Source organism: Elephas maximus, chromosome 10, assembly GCF_024166365.1.
Source record: "Elephas maximus indicus isolate mEleMax1 chromosome 10, mEleMax1 primary haplotype, whole genome shotgun sequence".
In the NCBI taxonomy this organism is placed as follows: Eukaryota; Metazoa; Chordata; class Mammalia; order Proboscidea; family Elephantidae; genus Elephas; species Elephas maximus.
In genome coordinates, this window is record NC_064828.1 from 27,311,407 (window position 1) to 27,332,893 (window position 21,487).

The window sequence follows — 21,487 nt, forward strand, 5'->3', positions numbered from 1 at the left end:
TTGTCTTAGCTCTGGAGGCATGGTGGTTAAGAGTTATGCTGCTAACCAAAAGGTGAGCAGTTCAAATCCGCCAGCTGCTCCTGGGGAACATATTGGGGCAGTTCTACACTGTTCTCTAGGCTGGCTGGGAGTCAGAATCGACTCGATGGCAATGAAGTTTCTCCGCTTTATCTGTACAAAGGACATGTGAATGGCAGCTACCTTGCAGGCTCATTGTGAGGATTAAATGAGTTAATTTATGTAATGTTCTTAGGAGAGTGCTTGTAACATGGTGGTATAACAGTTATTATTGCTACTATTATTATTATGTAAAGCATATTTTTTTTTATACAAGATGCATGATTCATTTAAGTGGCAAATCCTATTACAAAATAATGGTAAAACTTCTATTTTGGAGTCTTTCTTACTGTGATTATAATCAATTAATATTAAAGCAAAAAAAATACCAAACCCATTGCCATCGAGTTGATTCTGACTCATAGTGACCCTATAGGACAGAGTAGAACTGCCCCATAGAGTTTCCAAGGAGTGCCTGGTGGATTTGAGCTGCCAACCTCTTGGTTAGCAGCCATAGCGCTTAACCACTACACCAGCAGGGTTTTCTGGATTAATATTAGCGTAGTTGTATTCCAAAAGTATGTATATACTCTGTATTAAGAATATTTTGCTCACTAGCCCCAGATGCTGTGAGTTTTCTTCCTCAAAATATCAATTCATGAAATTGCCATAATATTTAGCAGACTTTACACAATGGATTGGATTCTAGAGGTTCCTTGTGATGTCAGCTTTTATTGTTTTTAAATTCGTAACTGTAGCTCTTCAGGACCTTTTTCTTAGTCTTATAGGTGGGAATCTACTTCTTTCCTAAAGTTTGTTTGCCTCCTTTTCTCTCAGGCCCATGTAAACACATGATCAGACATGCCAGCATTTCCTCAGTACTTCCACATTGAGATGAAAATTCCACGGTAGTATATTGTACTTAGGTCAGTTCTGGCTTCACTGACCTGATCATATACTTGAATAAGTTTCTGAATTTTTTCTTAAAATTAGATATTATAACTCAAATGTAAAGATGCAAGCACTTAAATGCTAGAATTTAGACTTCAACAATCAAGGTAAAATTATATAACAAAATTAAGGTTATCTAATTTTTTTTTTTATACCAGTTGCTCCTTAGAAACCCCTATGAAGCAGTTCTACTCTGTGCTATAGGGTCACTTAAGAGTCGGAATCGACTTGATGGCAACAGGTCAAGGTCCAGATCAGTTTTTACTTTTAAAAGTTTTAATGTTTATTGTTTTGGTTATATATAGATAACTTGGTCTTAACAAACCACTGAAGAATATGGGGTACAGAACTTCAATATAAGGACAAATATCTATTGTATTGGTGGGTACATGGCTAAAGCCAAACATGTTTCTTTAAAAACTGGAGATGGTGCATAATTTTCTTTTTGCACCAAGTGCTCACATTGTGCCCAGTGTGTTAAGCAAAATGTCAAAAAAAAAAAAAAAATCCAATGGCAATTTACACACTACTTAAATATTTCCTTTTGAGAATCTATTGTGTGTTCAAAATTTACCACGTATATTTAAGTTACATGCGGCATTTCCAAAAGGACCATTCCTGAAAGAAGTTTTAGATTTTGATAAACCCAAGTGTGCCAAGGAGTGTCTACGAAGAGATAAAAGGCAAGGTAAGAACTAAGAGACTGAAAAAGCATAGATGGTTCACTCATAATTGATTGATCTTTATGTGACAGAAGGTGAATTTGATTAAAATTGGGTAAAAAGAAACATTCTTGACCTTCACAGAAACTTTCAGAGTATCATCATTGTCTCTAGAATTTTTCTCTTTTTTTCAATAAGACGGTAAATTGCTTCTTTAAACTTCTTAAAACACTTCAAATATAGTATTCTCAATTTCAAGGCTATTAATCAAAACTACTTAGCCTTGCTTTCAAGATAAATTACAACTACGAATTACATCCTGATCTACCATTCCCAACTTACTGTTTCTTAGCACGCACAATGCCCTCCAGGTAGGACTCTCCATTCATGCGTCTTTGAAAATGTCTTCTGCGTTTTTACTTTTGTATCTTTCTTCCTATTATTTCCTCTGCCTAAAATAGCTTTCTCTTTCATTTTTGTCTATTAAATTCCAAACTTTTAAAAAGTTTTAACTCAAATAATTCCTACCCCATAATACCTTATCTTCTACTTTGGAGTAATCTCTTTCATCTTGCTAATATGTATGGTATTAATGTATCACTCATATTCGCCTAGTCCTAATTTCATATTATTTATTTCTAGATATGTATCTTACTTTTTCATTATGATAGGAGCCTTACCTGTTCCTTTTTTCCCACTTCTCCCATTTTCCATCATCTTCATAGGTGTTTAAATAGCAGTCAATTGATAATCCATATTTCATTAAGTTGATTGACTTAATTGAAAGCCTATATTTATTTTATATATAAACTAATTATATTCTATTGTGAATCATTGTGATATGCTGATTTTCTTTCACTTAGGTGACTGTTCATTGGATATATGGCTCACACAAATGAATCAGTGGTCTCTGAGTTTGTGTTGCTGGGACTCTCTGGTTCTTGGGAACTTCAACTTTTCTTTTTTGCAATATTCTCAATTGTGTATGTGGCATCTGTGCTAGGCAACATCATGATTATCGTTATCATTTCTTCTGACTCCCATCTGAACTCTCCTATGTACTTCCTGCTTAGTAATCTTTCTTTCATTGATATCTGCCAGTCTAATTTTGCCACCCCCAAGATGCTTGCAGACTTTCTTGCTGAGCACAAGACTATCTCTTTTGAGGGTTGCATGGCCCAGATATTCCTTCTTCACAGTTTTGTTGGGAGTGAGATGATGTTGCTTGTAGCTATGGCATATGACCGATTTATAGCCATATGTAAGCCCCTGCACTATGCTACAATCATGAATCGGAGATTATGTATAATTTTTGTATCAATTTCCTGGGCTGTGGGTATTCTTCATTCTGTAAGCCACTTGGCTTTTACAGTGGATTTGCCATTCTGTGGCCCGAATGAGGTAGATAGCTTCTTTTGTGACCTTCCCCTGGTGATAGAGTTGGCTTGCATGGATACTTATAAAATGGAAATTATGACCCTAACTAACAGTGGCCTTATATCACTGAGCTGTTTTTTGGCTTTAATTATTTCCTACACCATCATTTTGATCACTGTCCAATGCCGATCCTCCAGTGGGTCTTCCAAGGCTCTTTCCACATTAACTGCCCACATCACTGTGGTGATTCTTTTCTTTGGACCTTGCATTTATTTCTACATATGGCCCTTTAGCAGACTTTCTGTGGATAAGTTCCTTTCTGTGTTCTATACTGTTTGTACACCCCTGTTGAATCCCATCATCTACTCTCTGAGGAATGAAGAAGTTAAATCTGCCATGCGGAAATTGAGAAACCGTCATGTGAACTCCTGGAAAAACTAGGGAACTACCAAGAGGGAGGATAATCTTGAATGTGAATGAAAAAACTCCAGTGGATCACAGCATTGTGTAGCCATCTCTGCTAATGATACGGTTTATTTAGCTATGGAGCTGTTATTTTGCACTAAGTGCAAGGGAATTGCATAACATTCTAAATTGTCCTGAAAATATTTAGTAATACTTTAAAATATTTTATAGAGACAATAGATTCGAATGGAAAAAAAAAAAGCTATTCATGTTTCTAAACTTGTAATAGGAGCCTTGGTAGTGCAATGGTTAAGTGCTTGGCTGCTAATTGAAAGGTCAACAGTTTTAACCCACATAATGGCTCTGCAGGGAAAAGACCTAGTGACCTGCTTCCATAAAGATTACAGCCTACTAAACGCTATAGAGCAGCTTTACCTTCTCATATAAGGTCGCTGTGAGTCAGAATTCACTTGACGGCACACAACAACAAACTTATAATTCTCCTTAATTGAACATATGATATTTTCATACACTGCAGTCAATATGTAGGAGCCAATTTTGTTTCTGATATCTAAAAAAACTACACTCAAATTATTCATAGCATTACTCCACATGTTGACATAGTGGAAAAATTATTGTATTTTACGACATGAATTTCACTTCATTGATATACATATGTTAGCTTATCTTTTTCTTCTGTGTTGACTATGGTTTCTTTTGGTTACTTAAATTTTTTTTTCTACTAGTAACATACAAATACTCCTATAAATTTTTTTGTTTTCTTTTAGATTATATATGGTATGTATTTCTACTCAAAAACCTAGATTTTTTCTAAATATTTAGTGGTATCAGCAACATATATAAGTACATCTGTTTTCCAAGGCTACTTCTTTTGAAATATGGGTAAAGTGATTACAATGATTTAGACATTATTCACAGAAAATTGCAAGTATCTTTGAAATTGCTTGCAAATATGTAAGGTGTTCAATATGAGATGCAAAGCAAATGTTAAGTCCATCTGTTTTTGAAACTAACAAATGCACAAAGTGACAAAAATTGGTCTGACTTAGAACTGAGTCTGGAATCTATTCTTTCACATTTCTTGAAAGTGCAAAAGGACAGGTACAATTCACATATAGACCTAATATTAAAGATCAAAAGCATCTATTAAATGTTGTTTCATTTGCTATTCAAAATTTTTCCTATATACTTCTCACCTGAGCTTTGCAGTATGGAAAAGGCCTTATAACAGAAAAACTAAGTGTATTCTAACAATGAAAAAATAATTGCTTAACATAAAATTGAAAGTGTTCAATTGTTTTCACTCTGAATTCAGTATTTTAATTGCACAATAAGACATAAATTAGTTGTTATGTGCAAATATAATAACTCCACGTGCTAAACCCTGTGCAAGCTAAGTTTTAGTAATAAGCATACATGCTATGTAGCTAAAGTTTCTAGGAACTTCAAATAGACAGTCAATCTCAGTTGTACAACGTTGAACACGGGTAATAATCTTTCAAACTTGACTATGTGTTGTATATTTTATACAGTGCCAAAACAATTTTAGACATACAATAAACATTAAATCAATTGTGATTTTTTGGTGGTATTTTCTTTCTTTTTTTTATTTAACTCTGTTCTCCTAGTTGGAATACACAGAGTTGCTGTACCAAAAATAATTGGCCGACGTTCAGCCATTTCAGGAGGTAGCATATGATCAAGAACCAGTGGAATTAAAGGAAAAAGTTCCAGAGCCACTGGAACAAAAAACAAGGATCCAGGAATTGATGGAATAAAAATAGAGACAAATATGTGCAAATTTGGAAGAGTTCACTCATCTATGACAAGAAATTTGAAAGACAGCTACCTAGTCAACTAACTGGAAAAGATCCATATTTGTGCCCATGTCAAAGGAAGGTGATCCAACAGAGTGTGGAAATTATCAAATCATATGCAAGTAAAATTTGCTGAGGGCTGAAGATAATTCAAAAAACAGTTGCAACAGTTCATTCACAGGGAACTGCCAGAAATTCAAGCCTGATTCAGAAGAGGATGTGGAATGAGGGATATCATTTCTGATATAAGATAAAAGTTGGCTGAAAGCAGAGAATACTAGAAAGATGTTTACCTGTGTTTCATCGACTATGCAAAAGCATTTGGCTGTGTAGATCATAACAAATTATAGATAACATTGCGAGGAATAAGAATGCCAGAACACTTAATTGTGTTCATGTCAAAACTCAACATAGACCAAGAGGCAGTTGTTCATACAGAACAAGGGGATACTGCATGGTTTAAAATCAGGAAAGGTGTGCATCAGGGTTATATTCTTTCATCATACTTATTCAATCGGTATGCTGACCAAATAATCCGAGAAGCTGGACTATATGAAGAAGAATGTGACATAAGGATTGGAGGAAAACTCATTAAGAACCTGTGATATTCAGATGACAACTTTGCTTGCTGAAAGTGAAGAGGACTGATGAAGATCAAAGACTATAGCCTTCAGTATGGATTACACCTCAATATAAAGAAAACAAAAATCCTCACGACTGGACCAATGGGAACATCATGCTAAACTGATAAAATATTGGAATTGTAAAGGATTTCATTTCATTTGGATTCACAATCAAGGCCCATGGAAGCAACAGTCAAGAAATCAAATGATGTATTGCAGAGGCCAAAACCTGTTGCAAAAGTTATCTTTAAAGTGTTAAAAAGCAAAGATGTCACCTTGAGGACTCAGGTGTGCCTGACTGAACTCATGGTAATTTCAGTCACATTATATGCATGAGAAAGCTGGGCAATAAATAAGAGAGCAGAAGAATTGATGCATTTGAATTATGGTGTTGGTGAAGAATACTGAATATATCATGGACTGCCAGAAAAATAAACAAATCTGGTCCCTCTTGAAGGAATCATGCTTGGTAAAGTAGAGGGTTAGTGAAAACTAAGAAGATCCTTAAAGAGATGGACCGACACAGTGGCTAAAATAATAGACTCAAGCATGACAGTGGTTGTGAGGGTGGCACAAGACTAGGCAGTATTTTCTTCTGTTGTACATTGAGTCTCTATGAGTTGGAACCAACTCAACAGCACCTAACAACAACAACTGGTGAAAATTTACAGGTTTTGATCATATCCTTGAAAAACCAAGTCATTGGACTACTCTGATTCTCAGTATTCTCATATGTAAAATGAGGTTGTTAATAATAACTATGTCACAGGAATCCTGTGACACAAGATGATGTAATGGAAACAAAAGCACTATGAATAGTAAAACATTGTATAAGCAAATAGTTTTTTTGGAACAGGTAATTCTGTCAACATATGGATAGGTATGGACCCTGTGAAGGTAGGCTTTTTCTACTCCTGCCTCTGCAAGTAGGCTAAATTGATGATGCACATGCACACACTCACTCTTCCCTTTCTCCTTTTTTGTCTTAGTAAAATGCACATCTCTAAATTTGGAACTAGGCAGTGCTCATTTATTAGCAAAACTTAGAAGTCAAATAAAATTTATCCAATATCAAGTAAGTCTATAACACGAACAACGTACTCTCTCCAAGTTATACAAAGATAAATCAATCTTTTTGTCAAAGACTTAGAATCATGTATGGCAGAAATAACATGAACACAAAGAATTAAAATACAAGATGGACTTTGATGAAGGTCATAGTGGAGCAACATACTACAGAAATAAGAAAGAAAACTGTACCTCTCCGTTAGTCAAAAAAAATTTTTTTTTTTTTTTGGATTCTGGATTTTGATATTTCCATGGATTCAGATGGTGGAAAGAACACATTGGAAGAGATAACGGCCCATCTTATTTTTTCAAACAAAACCACATTGCTAGTTCTTATCCTGTTTGTTCTCACATCTATTCCTTATCCTTCCTCTACTCTACACCATATTAGGCTGACCCTGAACTCTGCATTCTCCAGGCTGCAATTTTAGCTTGCTTCCAGCTGCATTTGGTCATTTAGAGACACAATGAATATCGGACGGCAAGAGGAAAATAGAAGCCAAGGAATTTACTCTTTGCTCTGTTCATTGGATACTTCTCTGTTCATTGGATGCTTCATTATACTGACGATGATTTCTGGGGGTGTTTTAGCTCCTGGAAGATAGGCCATCATATTTTCTGCTTCTGCTAGGTGACCCCAGGTATCCAAAAACACTTTCTCTATTTTTCCATCTTGAGTTGGGGAAGAAGTGTGGCTGGCATCTCCTAGTTGGCTTATTAGCTCATCAATCACATGTGTAAATGATTAACTGTACTGTACTGGCTCTGTAATGTAGAAGGATTTCTGTTTCCCAGTTTGTGCCTTGACTAACACAGGCACAGATTTGGGAGAGTAGAGTTCAGGAATGACTAATAATAGATTTTATCGCATAAATTGCGCTCATGGAAATTAGTAGCAGAGCACAAAGCTCAAGAAGATGAGGGCAAAAAAGATTATTAGTGGCTTTTAAGGAAGACAAACACAAAATAAAATCTATTTGACACCTACTCTGTGCTAGTGATTGTACTATTCATTTTTACCAACTACCTAGCAACCCTTCAAGGTGAATACTATTTTCATTAAATAAAAGAAGAAATTAAAGAGAAAGAGAAGAGGAGATAAAGAAGAATGAGGAAGATGAGGAAAAGGAGGGGGAGGAAAAGATGAGGATGATGAGGAGCAGAAGAATGAGGAGGAAGAAGAGAAGAGGGATTTTAATTTCTGAGTGGCTATTTGATTTGGTCAATTCTCTGCACTGCCAGAGATACATTCTTCCACTTTCTAATTCTTACTTCACCATTGAGTCTATTTGGGCTATCAGTGATCAGTAACGACCATAAACTATTGCATTAAATGTGACAAAAAATCCAAAAGTCATAAAATAAAAAAAAGATGGATAAAATTCACTATATAATTTTCCATGGAGGTATAAAAAAATCCATCACAAAAAAGCCAAAAGAAAAACTAGATGAAAAACAGCAATAACTAGCAGACAAAGAACGAAGACCTTCAATAGGTAAATAACTCTTACAAATATTAAGTAAAATCCTCACGAGCCAAAGGAAAATTTGACAAAGCATATGAATAAACCAAAAAAATCCAAACCCATTGCTGTCAAGTCGATTTTGACTCATAGTGACCCTATAGGACAGACTAGAACTGCTCCATAGGGTTTCCAAGGACTACCTGGTGGATTTGAACTGTTGAGCTTTTGGTTAGCATCCATAGCACTTAACTACTATGCCAACATGGTTTCCAAGTATATGAATAGGTTGTTATTAATATAATGAAAATGATTCTTGGACATATCAAAATAAATGTATAAATTATCATGTATACATATTTGTGTATATATATATGCAAATTATCTTGGGAAATGTTAAAGAGTCTGGTGACAGATGCTGCCTTTAAGAAAAGGGATAGGGTTCTTTGGATGAGAGGTAAAAGTTGGAAGGATATTTATTTTCAAATTTTATTTAAAAATCACCATTAAAAATCTTAATTGACTCTGCTTTTGGCCACCATGGATTAACAGAGATCAGATTTACACTTCTAACTTAAATAAACTGTAAACTGAACAAAATATATTAAAGAATGGTTTTTAGACGTTGGACAACAGTGAAGGACAGTAATACCCAAGAAGACAAACAATCAAGGTGTGCTCTATTAATTCAATACCTTATAGTCTGGTGAGAGTTTCCAGGCTACCGTAGAGGGAATGCAAACCTAAATAGAAGCTGCTAGTTTCTCTGAATTAAGAAGACAAAATCTGAAGTCTGAACAGGTCAATATGACTAGAATTTTCAGGGAAAAATACTGGATAAGAAGGAGCTGAGCAGAGAAATAGTCCTAGATAGTTTCAGGTGGCTCTCCTCAAGTATTTGTTTAAATACTACTCTGTGCATAGGTGTGAAAAAGTTATCTGAAACCTGGGAAAGAACCATTGGACGACAGGTGGGCAGAACAATTTTGAAGCTCACACATGGCAGAAATATGTCATATTACTTGCAACCAGATTAGTGTAGATTTCTAGGAAGATATTCCCTCAATGAATCCCTGGGTGGCTAACCTAAAGGTTGGTGGTTCAAATACGCTGAGTGGCAACATGGAAGAAAGGCATGATAATCTCCTTCCATTAATATTATAGCCAAGAAAGCCCTATGGAACAGTTCTATTCTGTAATACATGGAATCACCATAAATTGGAATTGACTCAATGGCAATGATATTGTTTCATTGGTATTGCTTCAGTACTGCTGAAAAATTAGCCCTAAAGGGTGATCTACACTTGCACTAACAAAGCTTAAAAACAAGTCCCAAAAGGGGCAAAATAATTCCAAGAATCTTAATTGTGTCATCAAACCAAACAGAACTATATTTAAAGGAATAAAAAAAAGAAAAAGAAATCAAATAAATATTTCAAAATTCAAAATGGATAGATTATAATTAAAAATTGCCAGACATGCAACAAGGTAGGAAAATATGAATTATAAGCAGGAGCAAAAAACAGCCAACAGAAAGAGACTGAGAAATGACACAAATGATAAAATTATCAGGCAAGACTCTTGCAACAGCCATTAAAGATATACTCCATATGCTCAACCAGGTAGAGGAAAACATGAACATGATGTGGAGAGAAATGGACAAGATAAGAAAAAATAAAATAAATCAAATTTCAAGAGATAAAAATTAAAATATCTGAGGTGCAAAATACATAAGATAGGATTAAGAGCATTTTTGGGTTTTATTTTCCTTCCATTGGCTGCTTTTATCATTATTTCAGTTCACTGGTTTTCAGGAACTTGATTGTGATGTGCCTTGGCGAGGTTCTTGTCAACTATCTTCTGAAAGAGTTAGCTGAGTTTCTTAAATCTCTGAGTTCATAATTTCATCGTACCTGGAAAAAAATTTGACCATTATTTCTTCCAGTACTTTTCTTCCTCCTTCTTTCTGTGATTCTAATTCTACATATATTACACCACTTGACAGTCTTCCACAGCTTAATTTTTCAAACTTTTTCTCTAAATGTTTCATATTGCGAGGCTCACAACATGTATAGAAGTAAATGTATGAAAACAAATGTACAAAAAACAGGAGAGGAAAGTAAACAATACAAACAAATGAAAACTGTGATGTGTTATGAAAAGAACAAATGCAGTCTCGAGATTAAAAAAAAAATTACAAATCAGGAGACCCTCTGTATAATAGTCTTTCAGCTAATATCTGAAAGATGAAAAAGATATAGCATATGAGGAACCAGGGGGAAAAAATACTCAGGTAGAGGAAATAGAATGTGAAATTTCCCAAAGTGGAAAGGTAGGGTGCATACCAGGAAATGAAGCAGAGTTTAGCGAGAGAAAAGAGTGGCCAGAAATGAGGTTGAAGGGTAATATATAAAATCTAAAATGGAAAGGAATCACTAAGGAGATTGAGTTTTATTCCAACATCAGTGAGAAGATATTTATCATTTTAAAGTTAGGTAACTTACTATGATTTAATTTTTAAAAAGACTACTCTTAGAAGAATTGATTGGAAAGAGTCAATGGTAGAAAATGAGAGATCATTCGAGGGCCTTTAAAATTTTTAAGGAGAAGGATAATGAAGGTTTGGATAGGGCTGATTGAGGCAGAAATGGAAACAAGTTGGTATGTTGGGACTATTTTGAAGGAAGGCACAGCAGGTCTTGTTAATGGATTGGATATATGGAGGGAAGGAATCAAGTTTCTATCTGAAACCAAGGGGCCTGTGGAAATGCTGGAGCAGACTAAGGAAGGAATAGGTTTGTAAACAGAATTGAAATGTCCATGAAACTTTAAAAAGAAAATGTCAAGAAAGAACTTGGTGTATCAGTCTGGAGCTCAGAGAAGCCGAGCTCCCAGATTATGTTCACCACATTTTCTTGATGCTTACTCTTTGTCTCAACATTAAACATTTTCTCGTTGTCATCTGCTTTTCTCTGGAGACCATCTTAGTTCTTCTACATCTCTCATGAGATTTCTTTTCACAACAGCCAAAGCAAGCTCTATGTATATATGAGCAACTCCACCCATATACCCCCAACTAACCTTTCTTTCTGATTTTATTGTATGGTCAAGTACTGAGCAGACACAATTAAAATATCGAATTTGGTTAACAGAATATTATGTAGTATGGTGTTTGAAGCACTTATCATAAATACTGCCATGAAAAGGAAGACACAAAAGTTTAAAAAAAATATTTCTAAATTTCTTAGGCACCTGCCAGATGCACGTTTCTTCTGATCTGATTTTCTTCAGGCTCTGAATATGCAGGTTGGTGCTTACTGGAACGGTCACCTTGGGTAAGGGAAAAGAGGCACATGGAGGGAGACAAATTGTTAAGTGAGGTTAAGTGTAACTATTTCAAGCTTCTGGGTCACTACATTTTCCCTGGAGATAAATGTCTTCACTTGCAATTTTACAGGCCAATAATTTAAAAGTTATCATCATCATGGCTTTGGGAAAGGCACCAAAAATGATGCTAATAACTCCCACAGCAAGATGACTTCACTTCTCAAAGGAAGTTCTTTAACTGGTTATTGTAATGGGATTGGCTATCTGAGATTTTGGGGTGTGTGGTATGGTATTTAAATACTTGTATGCCCTTATGGTTCATTTTTTAAAAAGCCAATAGGTTTTGGAGGCTTGTCTTCCTCAAGCTGCTGCTACTCCCTTGGGGTTACTGTCAGAACTGGTATGTGGAATTTAATCACATCAAGCAAAAGATTAAACATAGATATTACCACTCAGAGAGTTAAAGGTATTCTAAGCTAAATTTATTGATAGGGTTAAGATGACCTGAGTTCTTAAGAAGGTGAACTTGAAGTTTGCGTGTGAGACTTTAAAATGTGAAACAAAACATCAAAGCATGTCTGATTATTGTCACTGCCAACACTGGTGATTGATGGAGGGATTCAGGTAAATGTGAGCATGTTGATATTTAAACCAGAGAGAACAGAAATGATGTTAGAGTATAGAACGGGACATAAAACTGTCATTTTAATGACCAGGAAGACTTCTTCAGATATAGGCTCCCAGTGATCAGGTCCTTCTTAATTAGGAAAAATATATGATTAAGTATGTATTCTTGGACTATGCAAACCTTTGTTTACTAGCAGTGTGCCCTTGTGACACTGACTTTACTGCTAAGCTAAGCTTCTTCTACAGTAATGTTAGGATTGTGATAGTACATACATCACAGCTCTGCTGTAAGAATTAATGAGATAATGCATGAAGTGTTTAGCACAATGCTTTGTAAAAGTTGACTTGAAAATAGACTAACACTATTGTAGTTATGAGTGGCAGAGCCATTTTCTTCCCAGCTTTACAGAGTGTTGTAATTTGATATTTTGCTGTTTTCTCTTATTGAGGGACTTTTTTTTTTTTATTGTACTTTAGATGAAAGTTTACAGAACAAACTAACTTTTCATTAAACAGTTAGTAGACATATTGTTTTGTGACATTGGTTAACAACCCCATCATATGTCAACATTCTCCCCTTCTAGACCTTGGGTTCCCTATTACCAACTTTTCTGTCCCTTTCTGCCTTCTTGTCCTTGCCCCTGGGCTGGTGCACCCCTTTAGTCTCATTTTATGAGACTGTCTATCTTTGGCTGAAGGGTGACCCTCAGGAGTGACTTCATTACTGAGCTAAATGGGTGTCCGGGGATCATATTCTTGGAGTTTCTCCAGCCTTTGTCAGGCCAGTAAATCTGGTTGTTTTGTGAGTTAAAATTTTGCTCTACATTTTTCTATAGCTTTGCCCGGGATGCTTTGTTGTGATCCTTGTCAGAGCAGTCAGTGGTGATAGCCGGGCACTATCTAGTTGTGCTGGACTCAATCTGGTGATGTCTGTGGTAGATGTGGCCCATTAGTCCTTTGGACTAATCTTTCCCTAGTGTCTTTGATTTTCTTCATTCTCCTTTGCTCCAGATCAGGTGAGACCAGTGGAGCATCTTAGATGGTCACTCACAAGATTTTAAGGCTCCAGAGGATAATGTTGAAGGAATTTTCTAAGTTCTATTATTTTGCACTTTCTTACATCAGAATTATATATCTCTTTATGCGGTGATTAGTCACATCTCAATGAAAGGCAACTAAAGCAAGTCCTTTGTAACAAAATCCTTTACTTAATTTGATTATCTACACAAAGAAGCCGATTTCCTCATGTAAAGATGGTTATCTTCATTGCCAAACTATTTTTCTTCTCTTTGATGTCTTTGATTGACTCTTTTGTCTCACATCACCATCATTAACACCAAATGGTTTTGTTTGTTAATCTGAGCTGAGAAACCTAGAGTTTAACCCAAAGAAGAAGCTGTTACAATTTGCCTTATGAATTTTGCTTCCCTCTTTATGCTTGACTAGAATGCTTTTAGTTGAACTTTTTGGCTAAATCAAATCAATTCCCAAGTCCAGGAAGTACCACCTACCACCTACGAATTTCACATTTCTTCTTTAAGTGAAAGGTTAGTTTCACATTCTCTTTAGCTTAGACAGAGGCCTGTAGCAGCTTTCCAAAGTCATCGTATTACCCTTAGGATGCTCTCATGTCCAAGTCAGGGATGTATTTAACTCTGTATTTGAATTCTAAAGTAGATTTCCTAATAAAACATCAGACAAGGCTTCCCTTTCTTTCACAACGATAACTATTTGGAACATAACTGTACCTCTGATTTATCCCACTCTTTCTTTTAGGCTTTGAGAACTCTGAAGATTGGAAGTGACTACAGGTGAATACAGGGAGCACTCTAAGGAACCCTACCTGGCTCCTCTTTGCAGATTTTCATCTTATTGTTTCAACAATTGTATGCTTATTACAGAAAAATATTTTCATTCTAATATTGGTTCATAAATCTTATTTTTTGCTTTTAAAAAAACCTCATAGCTTGTGAATCTGCTCAGAAGCAGATATTTTTCCATTCTGATTGTATGGTGCTAAAACTTAATGTGATTTTCAATTATAATAGCATGCTAACACAACTAATATTTATATGTCACTTTATAGTCTTCAAACTTCTTTCAAATGTATGCTATCACAGTTAAGGGATCAAAACTTCAGAGAGTTGTGGTCAATTGCATGAGGACATGAATCTTATATATTTTATTTACTGTTATATTCCCATGCCTACAGACTGCTTGGCATATAATCATAGAAGGTGTTTAATAAGTTGAATAAATGAATAAGTGAACAATATCACAAAATAAGTAGTAAAGCCAGGAATTAAACCCAGATCTGATCTCAAATTGTATGCTATTTATATAATGGTTTCCTATGGAAATTTCAGTCTTTTCCTTTCCCTGAAGGCTGGCTTATCCACAACGTTGTAAATAAGGATTCTGATTGGCCCTTAATACAGAAAAAAATGCTTTTAGAATTTTAGAGAAATTCTGTCTACACTTGTAAAACTAAACTAAGTCAATTCAATTAAAATTGGATACAAAATAAAACGGTTTTAGGTAAGAAAACTTTTGGTTTAATGCATTTACCACTATTTGAATCCTTTATCAGACCTTGTATACACAGAGCTATAGTTCAGGAAGACACATCAAAAGGATCAAGATTCTGTGAGGCGTTACCATAAAAAGCAATGACAAATTTGTATGTTTTTGTTGATGGCCTCGATATTTGAAAGTCATGCCATGAATAAATAATATATCTGAACTCACTGTCATTGAGTGTCACTACAGACACAGAGGAAGTGCCTCCCAGCTTGTGAGATTTGGCCCTGAGTTCTTCATTTCAAAGGGCCCTTCCTGGAAGCCTTAGATAGTTCTCACTTTATTTTGAATGATAAAACTTACACCATGTATTTACATGGAAATACAGAATTTGCAAAGCAATTTTATATGCATATTTTATTGCGGAAAATGCAAAGGCAAGTTGCTTACGTGTCTTCATTCTTAAGGCTGAATTTATAGTTTCCTAAGTTGGAAATATTTTTAAACTCATGAGGCAGAATTTTTTCAGAAAAGCCAGTTATACACCTGTCAAGTACATAATAATGTTAAAAGCTAAATCTCCATTCATTTTATCTCCAATAAACCTGCCAAAATTATACAGATGTTTCCAAAAAGAGCACTCATTTCACATCAATCAGTTATTGCACTTGCTAGCTACCTCCTTTGTCTGGAATGGATTTCCTCATGGCCCTTATTCTCCTGTCTTTGTTGAAATGAAACCTGCCTAGGGAGGCTTTCTCTGACCACCCATTTACAATCTGTATTCCTGTATTCCACTTTATTTTCTCCATGTTGTTAGGTGCCATGGAGTCTGTTTCAATTTGTAGCCCCCCTATGTACAACAGAAAAGAACACAGCCAGGTCTTGTATCATCCTCACAATTGTTGCTATGTTTGAGCCCATTGATGCAGCCACTGTGTCTATCCATCTTGTTAAGAGTCATCTTCTTTTTCATTTCCCTCTATTTTAACAAACATGATGATAACACGTCCAAAATATGTGAGACAAAGTCTTACCATCCTTGCTTCTAATGGGCGTTCTCATTATCTTTCTTCCAAGACAGATTTGTTCGTTTTTCCGGCTAGTCCATGGTATATTCAATATTCTCCAACACCATAATTCAAAGGCATTAATTCTTCTTCAGTCTTCTTATTCATAGTCCAGCTCTCACACACATATGAGGCAAATGAAAACACCATGACTTGGGTCAGGCGCACCTTAGTCCTTAAAGTGGCATTTTTGCTTTTAAACACTTTAAAGAGATCTTTGCAGCAGATCTGCCCAGTGCAATGCATAGTTTGATACCTTGACTGCTGCTTGCATGGCCATTGACTGTGGATCCAAGTAAAATGAAATCCTTGACAACTTCAATCTTTTCTCTGTTTATCATGATGTTGCTTATTGATTCAGGTGTGAGGATTTTTGTTTTCTTTACGCTGAGGTGTACTCCAATGCTGTAGGCTGTGGTTTTGGTCTTCCTTAGTAAGTACTTCAAATCCTCTTCACTTTGAGCAAGCAATGTTGTGTCATTTGTGTATCACAGGTTATTAATGAGTCTTCCTCCAATCCTGATGCCCGTTCTTCTTCACATTGTCCAGCTTCTTGGATTATTTGCTCAGTATACACATCGCGTGTGTCTGCCAGTTTGTCGTACTGTGGTGGCTTGCCTGCTGCAGTGATACTGGAATCTTTGCCACTGGTATTTAAAAACCTAGTGAAAACCTTACGAACAGCAAAGGAACATTGTCTCCATAGCACTTATCATTACTTAATACAATATAGATTTTATTTATTTTTTAATCTCCAGCTCCTTATCCCCTTAGGATGTAAGCTATTTGGGGGTGGAGGATTTTTTACATTTACGTTAGTTTCTTTTTCTCTAGAGCCTATAATAATAATGTTTGATGCATAGCAGATACTTTATTTGTTGAATAATTTACAATAGAGACTTTGATCAATAGGCTTTGGAAAAGACTTTTGTTATTGTAATATTAACTATACTAAAGAATGAAGTGGTTGTAAAAAGGACAAGCAAGATAAGAAGCTCAAATATAAATTTAATCAGAAATACCTGATGCTAATTAAAGTTGCATAGATAGCTGGTCTGCTCAAATAATATTCAATTCAGTTGCTATAAAAGGCAAATAATATTGAGGAAGATAGTACAACTGTGATACTAAAAGAATCATTTTCTTATTTAAAAGAATGTGTGTTTCCAAGGTCCTGGGAAGATATCTTTTTTTTTTTTTTTTTTTTGCTTTTTTATAACTCACTGCTATAAAATTTAAATTATTTTACTATAAGAAAGCAAATGCAATTTCTGGCTCATGCTAGTTTAGTTAGAAATAAATCTCTCTCTATTCTTATTATTGCAGATATCTCACATACATGGCCACGTCTCACTCCTTTGATGTAATTTATCAGAGTAATTGGGCCGATTTCCATCTCTTTACACTGCTCTAAATTTCCTCTCCCTCCAAGATTTTGTCAAGGGTGCTAGAAACATTTTGCACTATATCTAAATGTGTAAGTACAGACTTTGCCTTTCAAAGAACTATGGAGAACTTGGACACTACTTCTGCATTACTATGTTAGAATACAATGGCAAATACTGCTTTCTCTCAACTTCTTCTCTCCATCTTTATTGACATTATTAATTGGATGCATTTATATACCTGTCTTCCTTCCTTCCATCCGTCTGTCCAACCATCCAATCTATCATCTATCTTACATGCCAAAAGTAAAGAATAATTCATGTAATTGTTTAAGGAACCACAGAGAAAAGTAGCAATTTCCTAAGAATAATGTGAATAATCACTGTCTCACTCCCTCATCATTTTTTTATAGTTATTAGAATTAAAATATTTGTTAAATTTGCATGAAAGAAGGACTTATCTTTATCCATTTCAATTACTTTTTTTTTTTTTTTCTCTTCTAGGTAACTTCAGCAGCCCAGATTCAATTGATGGTTGGAGCAATAAGTCAGTGGTTACTGAATTTATTTTGTTGGGCTTGTCTAGCTCTCAAGAACTCCAAGTCTTCCTTTTCTTTGTGTTCTCTGTGTTTTATGGAGCTGCTGTTTTGGGAAACATCCTTATCATCCTCACAGTAATTACAGACTCTCACTTGCATTCCCCGATGTACTTTCTCCTTAGCAATCTCTCCTTCTTTGATGTTTGTCAGGCTACATTTGCTACTCCCAAGATGATTGCAGACGTCCTCAATGAACACAAGACCATCACCTTCCAGGGATGCATGTCACAAATCTTTTTCTTACATGTCTTTGGGGGTAGTGAGATGGTGCTTCTTGTTGCCATGGCCTATGATCGATACATTGCTATATGCAAACCTCTGCGTTACATGACCATCATGAGTCGCAAGGTGTGCACTGTTCTTGTGGGAGTCTCTTGGGACATTGGCACCATACACTCAGCCAGCCACCTGGCATTCACAGTCAACCTGCCCTTCTGTGGACCCAACAAGGTAGACAATTTCTTTTGTGACCTCCCTCTCGTGATCAAGCTTGCCTGCTTAGACACCTATATTTTGGAGATCCTGGTGCTCACCAACAGTGGTCTGCTATCACTTATCTGTTTCCTCCTTTTGCTTATTTCTTACACTATCATCCTTGCCACTGTCCATCGCCAAGCTTCTGGTGGGACATCCAAAGCTCTCTCAACCCTGTCTGCCCACATCACTGTTGTGGTTCTGTTTTTTGGCCCATTAATCTTCATCTATATTTGGCCCTTTGAAAGCTTCCCAATTGATAAATTTATCTCTGTGCTTTTTACTGTCTTTGCTCCTCTCCTTAACCCCATCATTTACACACTGAAGAATAAAGATGTGAAGGAAGCCTTAAGGAAGCTACGGAACCGAGGTCTTTTGATAACTGTGAGGAAGTAACATATAACCTTACTTCTTGGCCATTGTAGTGACTGTGTATAATTATTATCCTTGCGTTCATATCATAATTATTCTTTCACTACTAGGGGTCCAGAAACTGGTGACCTAAAAGTTGGTAAATTCAGTGCAGAATCTCATCTTTTTATGATAGTCCCTATATTCTGTGGCTCACATTATTTTCCCTGAAATACATCAATTTCATATATTAAAACTCCTAAGTAATCCTTTTGCCCTTATATAGGAGTTATTAATTTTTAATCTCTTGCAGCATTTTAGGCATTAAAAATGATTTCCTAACTCTTCTGATTTGACCAGATTAGCACAGAGGGTAACTTAGCATAACGTGAGTTAAGAACAAACTGCTTTGGCATGAAAGGCTGTATGAATACCCTAAAGCATGTTCCTCTGCCTTTATCACTTATAGCTCATAATTTTTCTAGGGGAAATTTGTGTCCTTTAAAATTCCAGACACACAAATAAGACATTGATGTTTGTAAAATTAGATTTCATTTGTGTTAAATCTTAAGGAAACCCTGGTGGCATAGTGGTTAAGTGCTACGGCTGCTAACCAAGGGGTCAGCAGTTCAAATCCACCAGGCATTCCTTGGAAACTCTATGGGGCAGTTCTACTCTGTCCTATAGAGTCGTTATGAGTAGGAATCGACTCGACGGCAGTGGGTTTGGTTAGTGAGTTTGTTAAATCTTAAAGACATAAAATACTATAGAAGCAATTATGAGATTGAGTTTTGCTGCTCTGGCTTTGAAGGAAATAATAAGCCTGTTGCCATGGAGTGGATTCTGACTCATGGTGACCCCATGTGTTACAGAGTAGAACTGCTCCATAGAATTTCTTGACTGTAATCTTTATGAAGCAGTGAAGCTGAGTGGGTTTGAACCACCAACCTTTAGGTTTGCAGACAAGTACAAAGTGTTTGTGAGGCCTAGGGACCTCTGAAACAACCTCTGAAACAAATAATAGCACGCCAAAAATATAATCGTCTGTAGCTGAAATTACTACAATAGTTTGTACCCTCTGGAAGAAATGTAACATGTACATACAAATTCTCTTTATAGCACTGATAATAAGCCTACTGTTAGCTGAGAATCACTGCAGGATTTTGCTTAATTTCATTTGAGAGGGTCAATTTTAAGGCTTTTACAGAAAGCTCATACATGAGTAATTAGGAAGTATTTCCAATACTCTTTTTTATCAAACTTTAAGTGAAACTTCAGAAGCATACCAGTAACCATCTTACCATGGAAGGGATAAGAGAAAGGTGAGCATGCAATTGACTCTGCCTTTTTTCAGCCACAGGATCTGTTACTGTCATCCCTGGATTATTTAATTCATTTCAGGAGGAGTTTATTCTGTTCGTGCTAGCTTTCAATTCAAATGTGTAGTTTCTGAACTGAAAATGAGATTGTCTTTTGTTTTATTACTTAGAATAGATTATTCTAAGGCAAATATTCTGTCTCGTAGCACACTTGTCAAAGTACCAAAAGCTTAACATGAAAGCGTATGCAGTAAGTGCCATAAGGGAGATATCATAAACAAAACATTAATTTTCAGGTAAGTTATATCATTGTTTCATACATATGAGGTATGTGGGAGTGATTGGGGTAGGAAGCCAATGGAAAACTTGACTGTCCATCCCTAAGTCTCCGAATTTTATGTAGTCATTGCACTTTGTAGGAATCTGATTTTGTTCGAACATTGTTTTCTTCAGACGTGAGATTACTTAATTGAATCTTACTGTAATAAGCTGACTTTGATTAAAAATTTGCTGTATACATATCATTGAATTGGACAATGAGAGGCATTAAAAAAAAAAGCAAAAGTCATAGTCCTCTGTTCAGGAATAGATTCCAAATCAACCAGGATAGCAATAAACATGTTCATAAATAACTAGGAATAGAGGAAAGTAAAGGAGTATTAGAGAAATGATAAAACACATATATTAAGTGAATAATCTCAGTGTGGTTATACTGAGTTCCTTTCAATTAAAAGCAAAAAGATACATTTTAGCAAACTTTTTTACTTAATTTATGCCACATACTTTGGACACATAAAAGAGAATGAGGAAGATCCCTGGTCTCATGGAAATGACTGCATATTAAGAAATATGCGCTCATAAACAAAGATGTCATAGAGGTTTTGAATGAAAAGTAGTTGACTCTGTAGATAGATAGCTGGATGCTGTCAAGTTGACTCTGACTCATGGCAACCTTATGTACAATAGATCAAAAAGTTACCTGCATCGTCCTCAGAATTGCCAGCATGTTTGAGGCCTTTGTTTTGGCTATCGTTATTGGGCCAATCCATCTAATCAAGGGCCTCCTACAACCTTGTTGGCTCTCTAGTCACCAAACATGATGTCCTCCTCCAGTGATTGATCCCTCCTGATGACATGTTCAAAGCAAGTGGGTCTGTTGTGAGACTTAAGGTTTTCATTGGCTATGACTCTGTAAAAGTGTTACAAAATGGTATTGCCTGGAGAGGGCACTTATTTGTCCAACTACCAGGAAACCTCATAACTGGACACTAACTTAGTGAATTTGGCCCAATTCAAGTTTTGGCCCACAGACTCACAAATTCAGAAATCCCAAGTTAATTGTAAGACACTTAGAAGATAATTTTTTCAAAT

The 21,487-nt window shown here is 35.8% G+C and overlaps 2 protein-coding genes across 2 annotated transcripts; both read left to right on the top strand.

Moving 5' to 3' along the window:
- Positions 1 to 2,552: 2,552 nt before the first annotated feature.
- Positions 2,553 to 3,488, top strand: LOC126084035 (olfactory receptor 4K1). The gene has a single exon (XM_049898187.1). The coding sequence runs from the start codon at positions 2,553 to 2,555 to the stop codon at positions 3,486 to 3,488; it is 936 nt and encodes a 311-aa protein (XP_049754144.1).
- Positions 3,489 to 11,091: 7,603 nt separating this feature from the next.
- Positions 11,092 to 18,842, top strand: LOC126084596 (olfactory receptor 4K3-like). The gene is made up of 2 exons (XM_049899192.1): positions 11,092 to 11,239; positions 17,878 to 18,842. Exons 1-2 carry the CDS (start codon positions 11,092 to 11,094, stop codon positions 18,840 to 18,842), a joined length of 1,113 nt encoding a protein of 370 aa, XP_049755149.1.
- Positions 18,843 to 21,487: the final 2,645 nt, after the last annotated feature.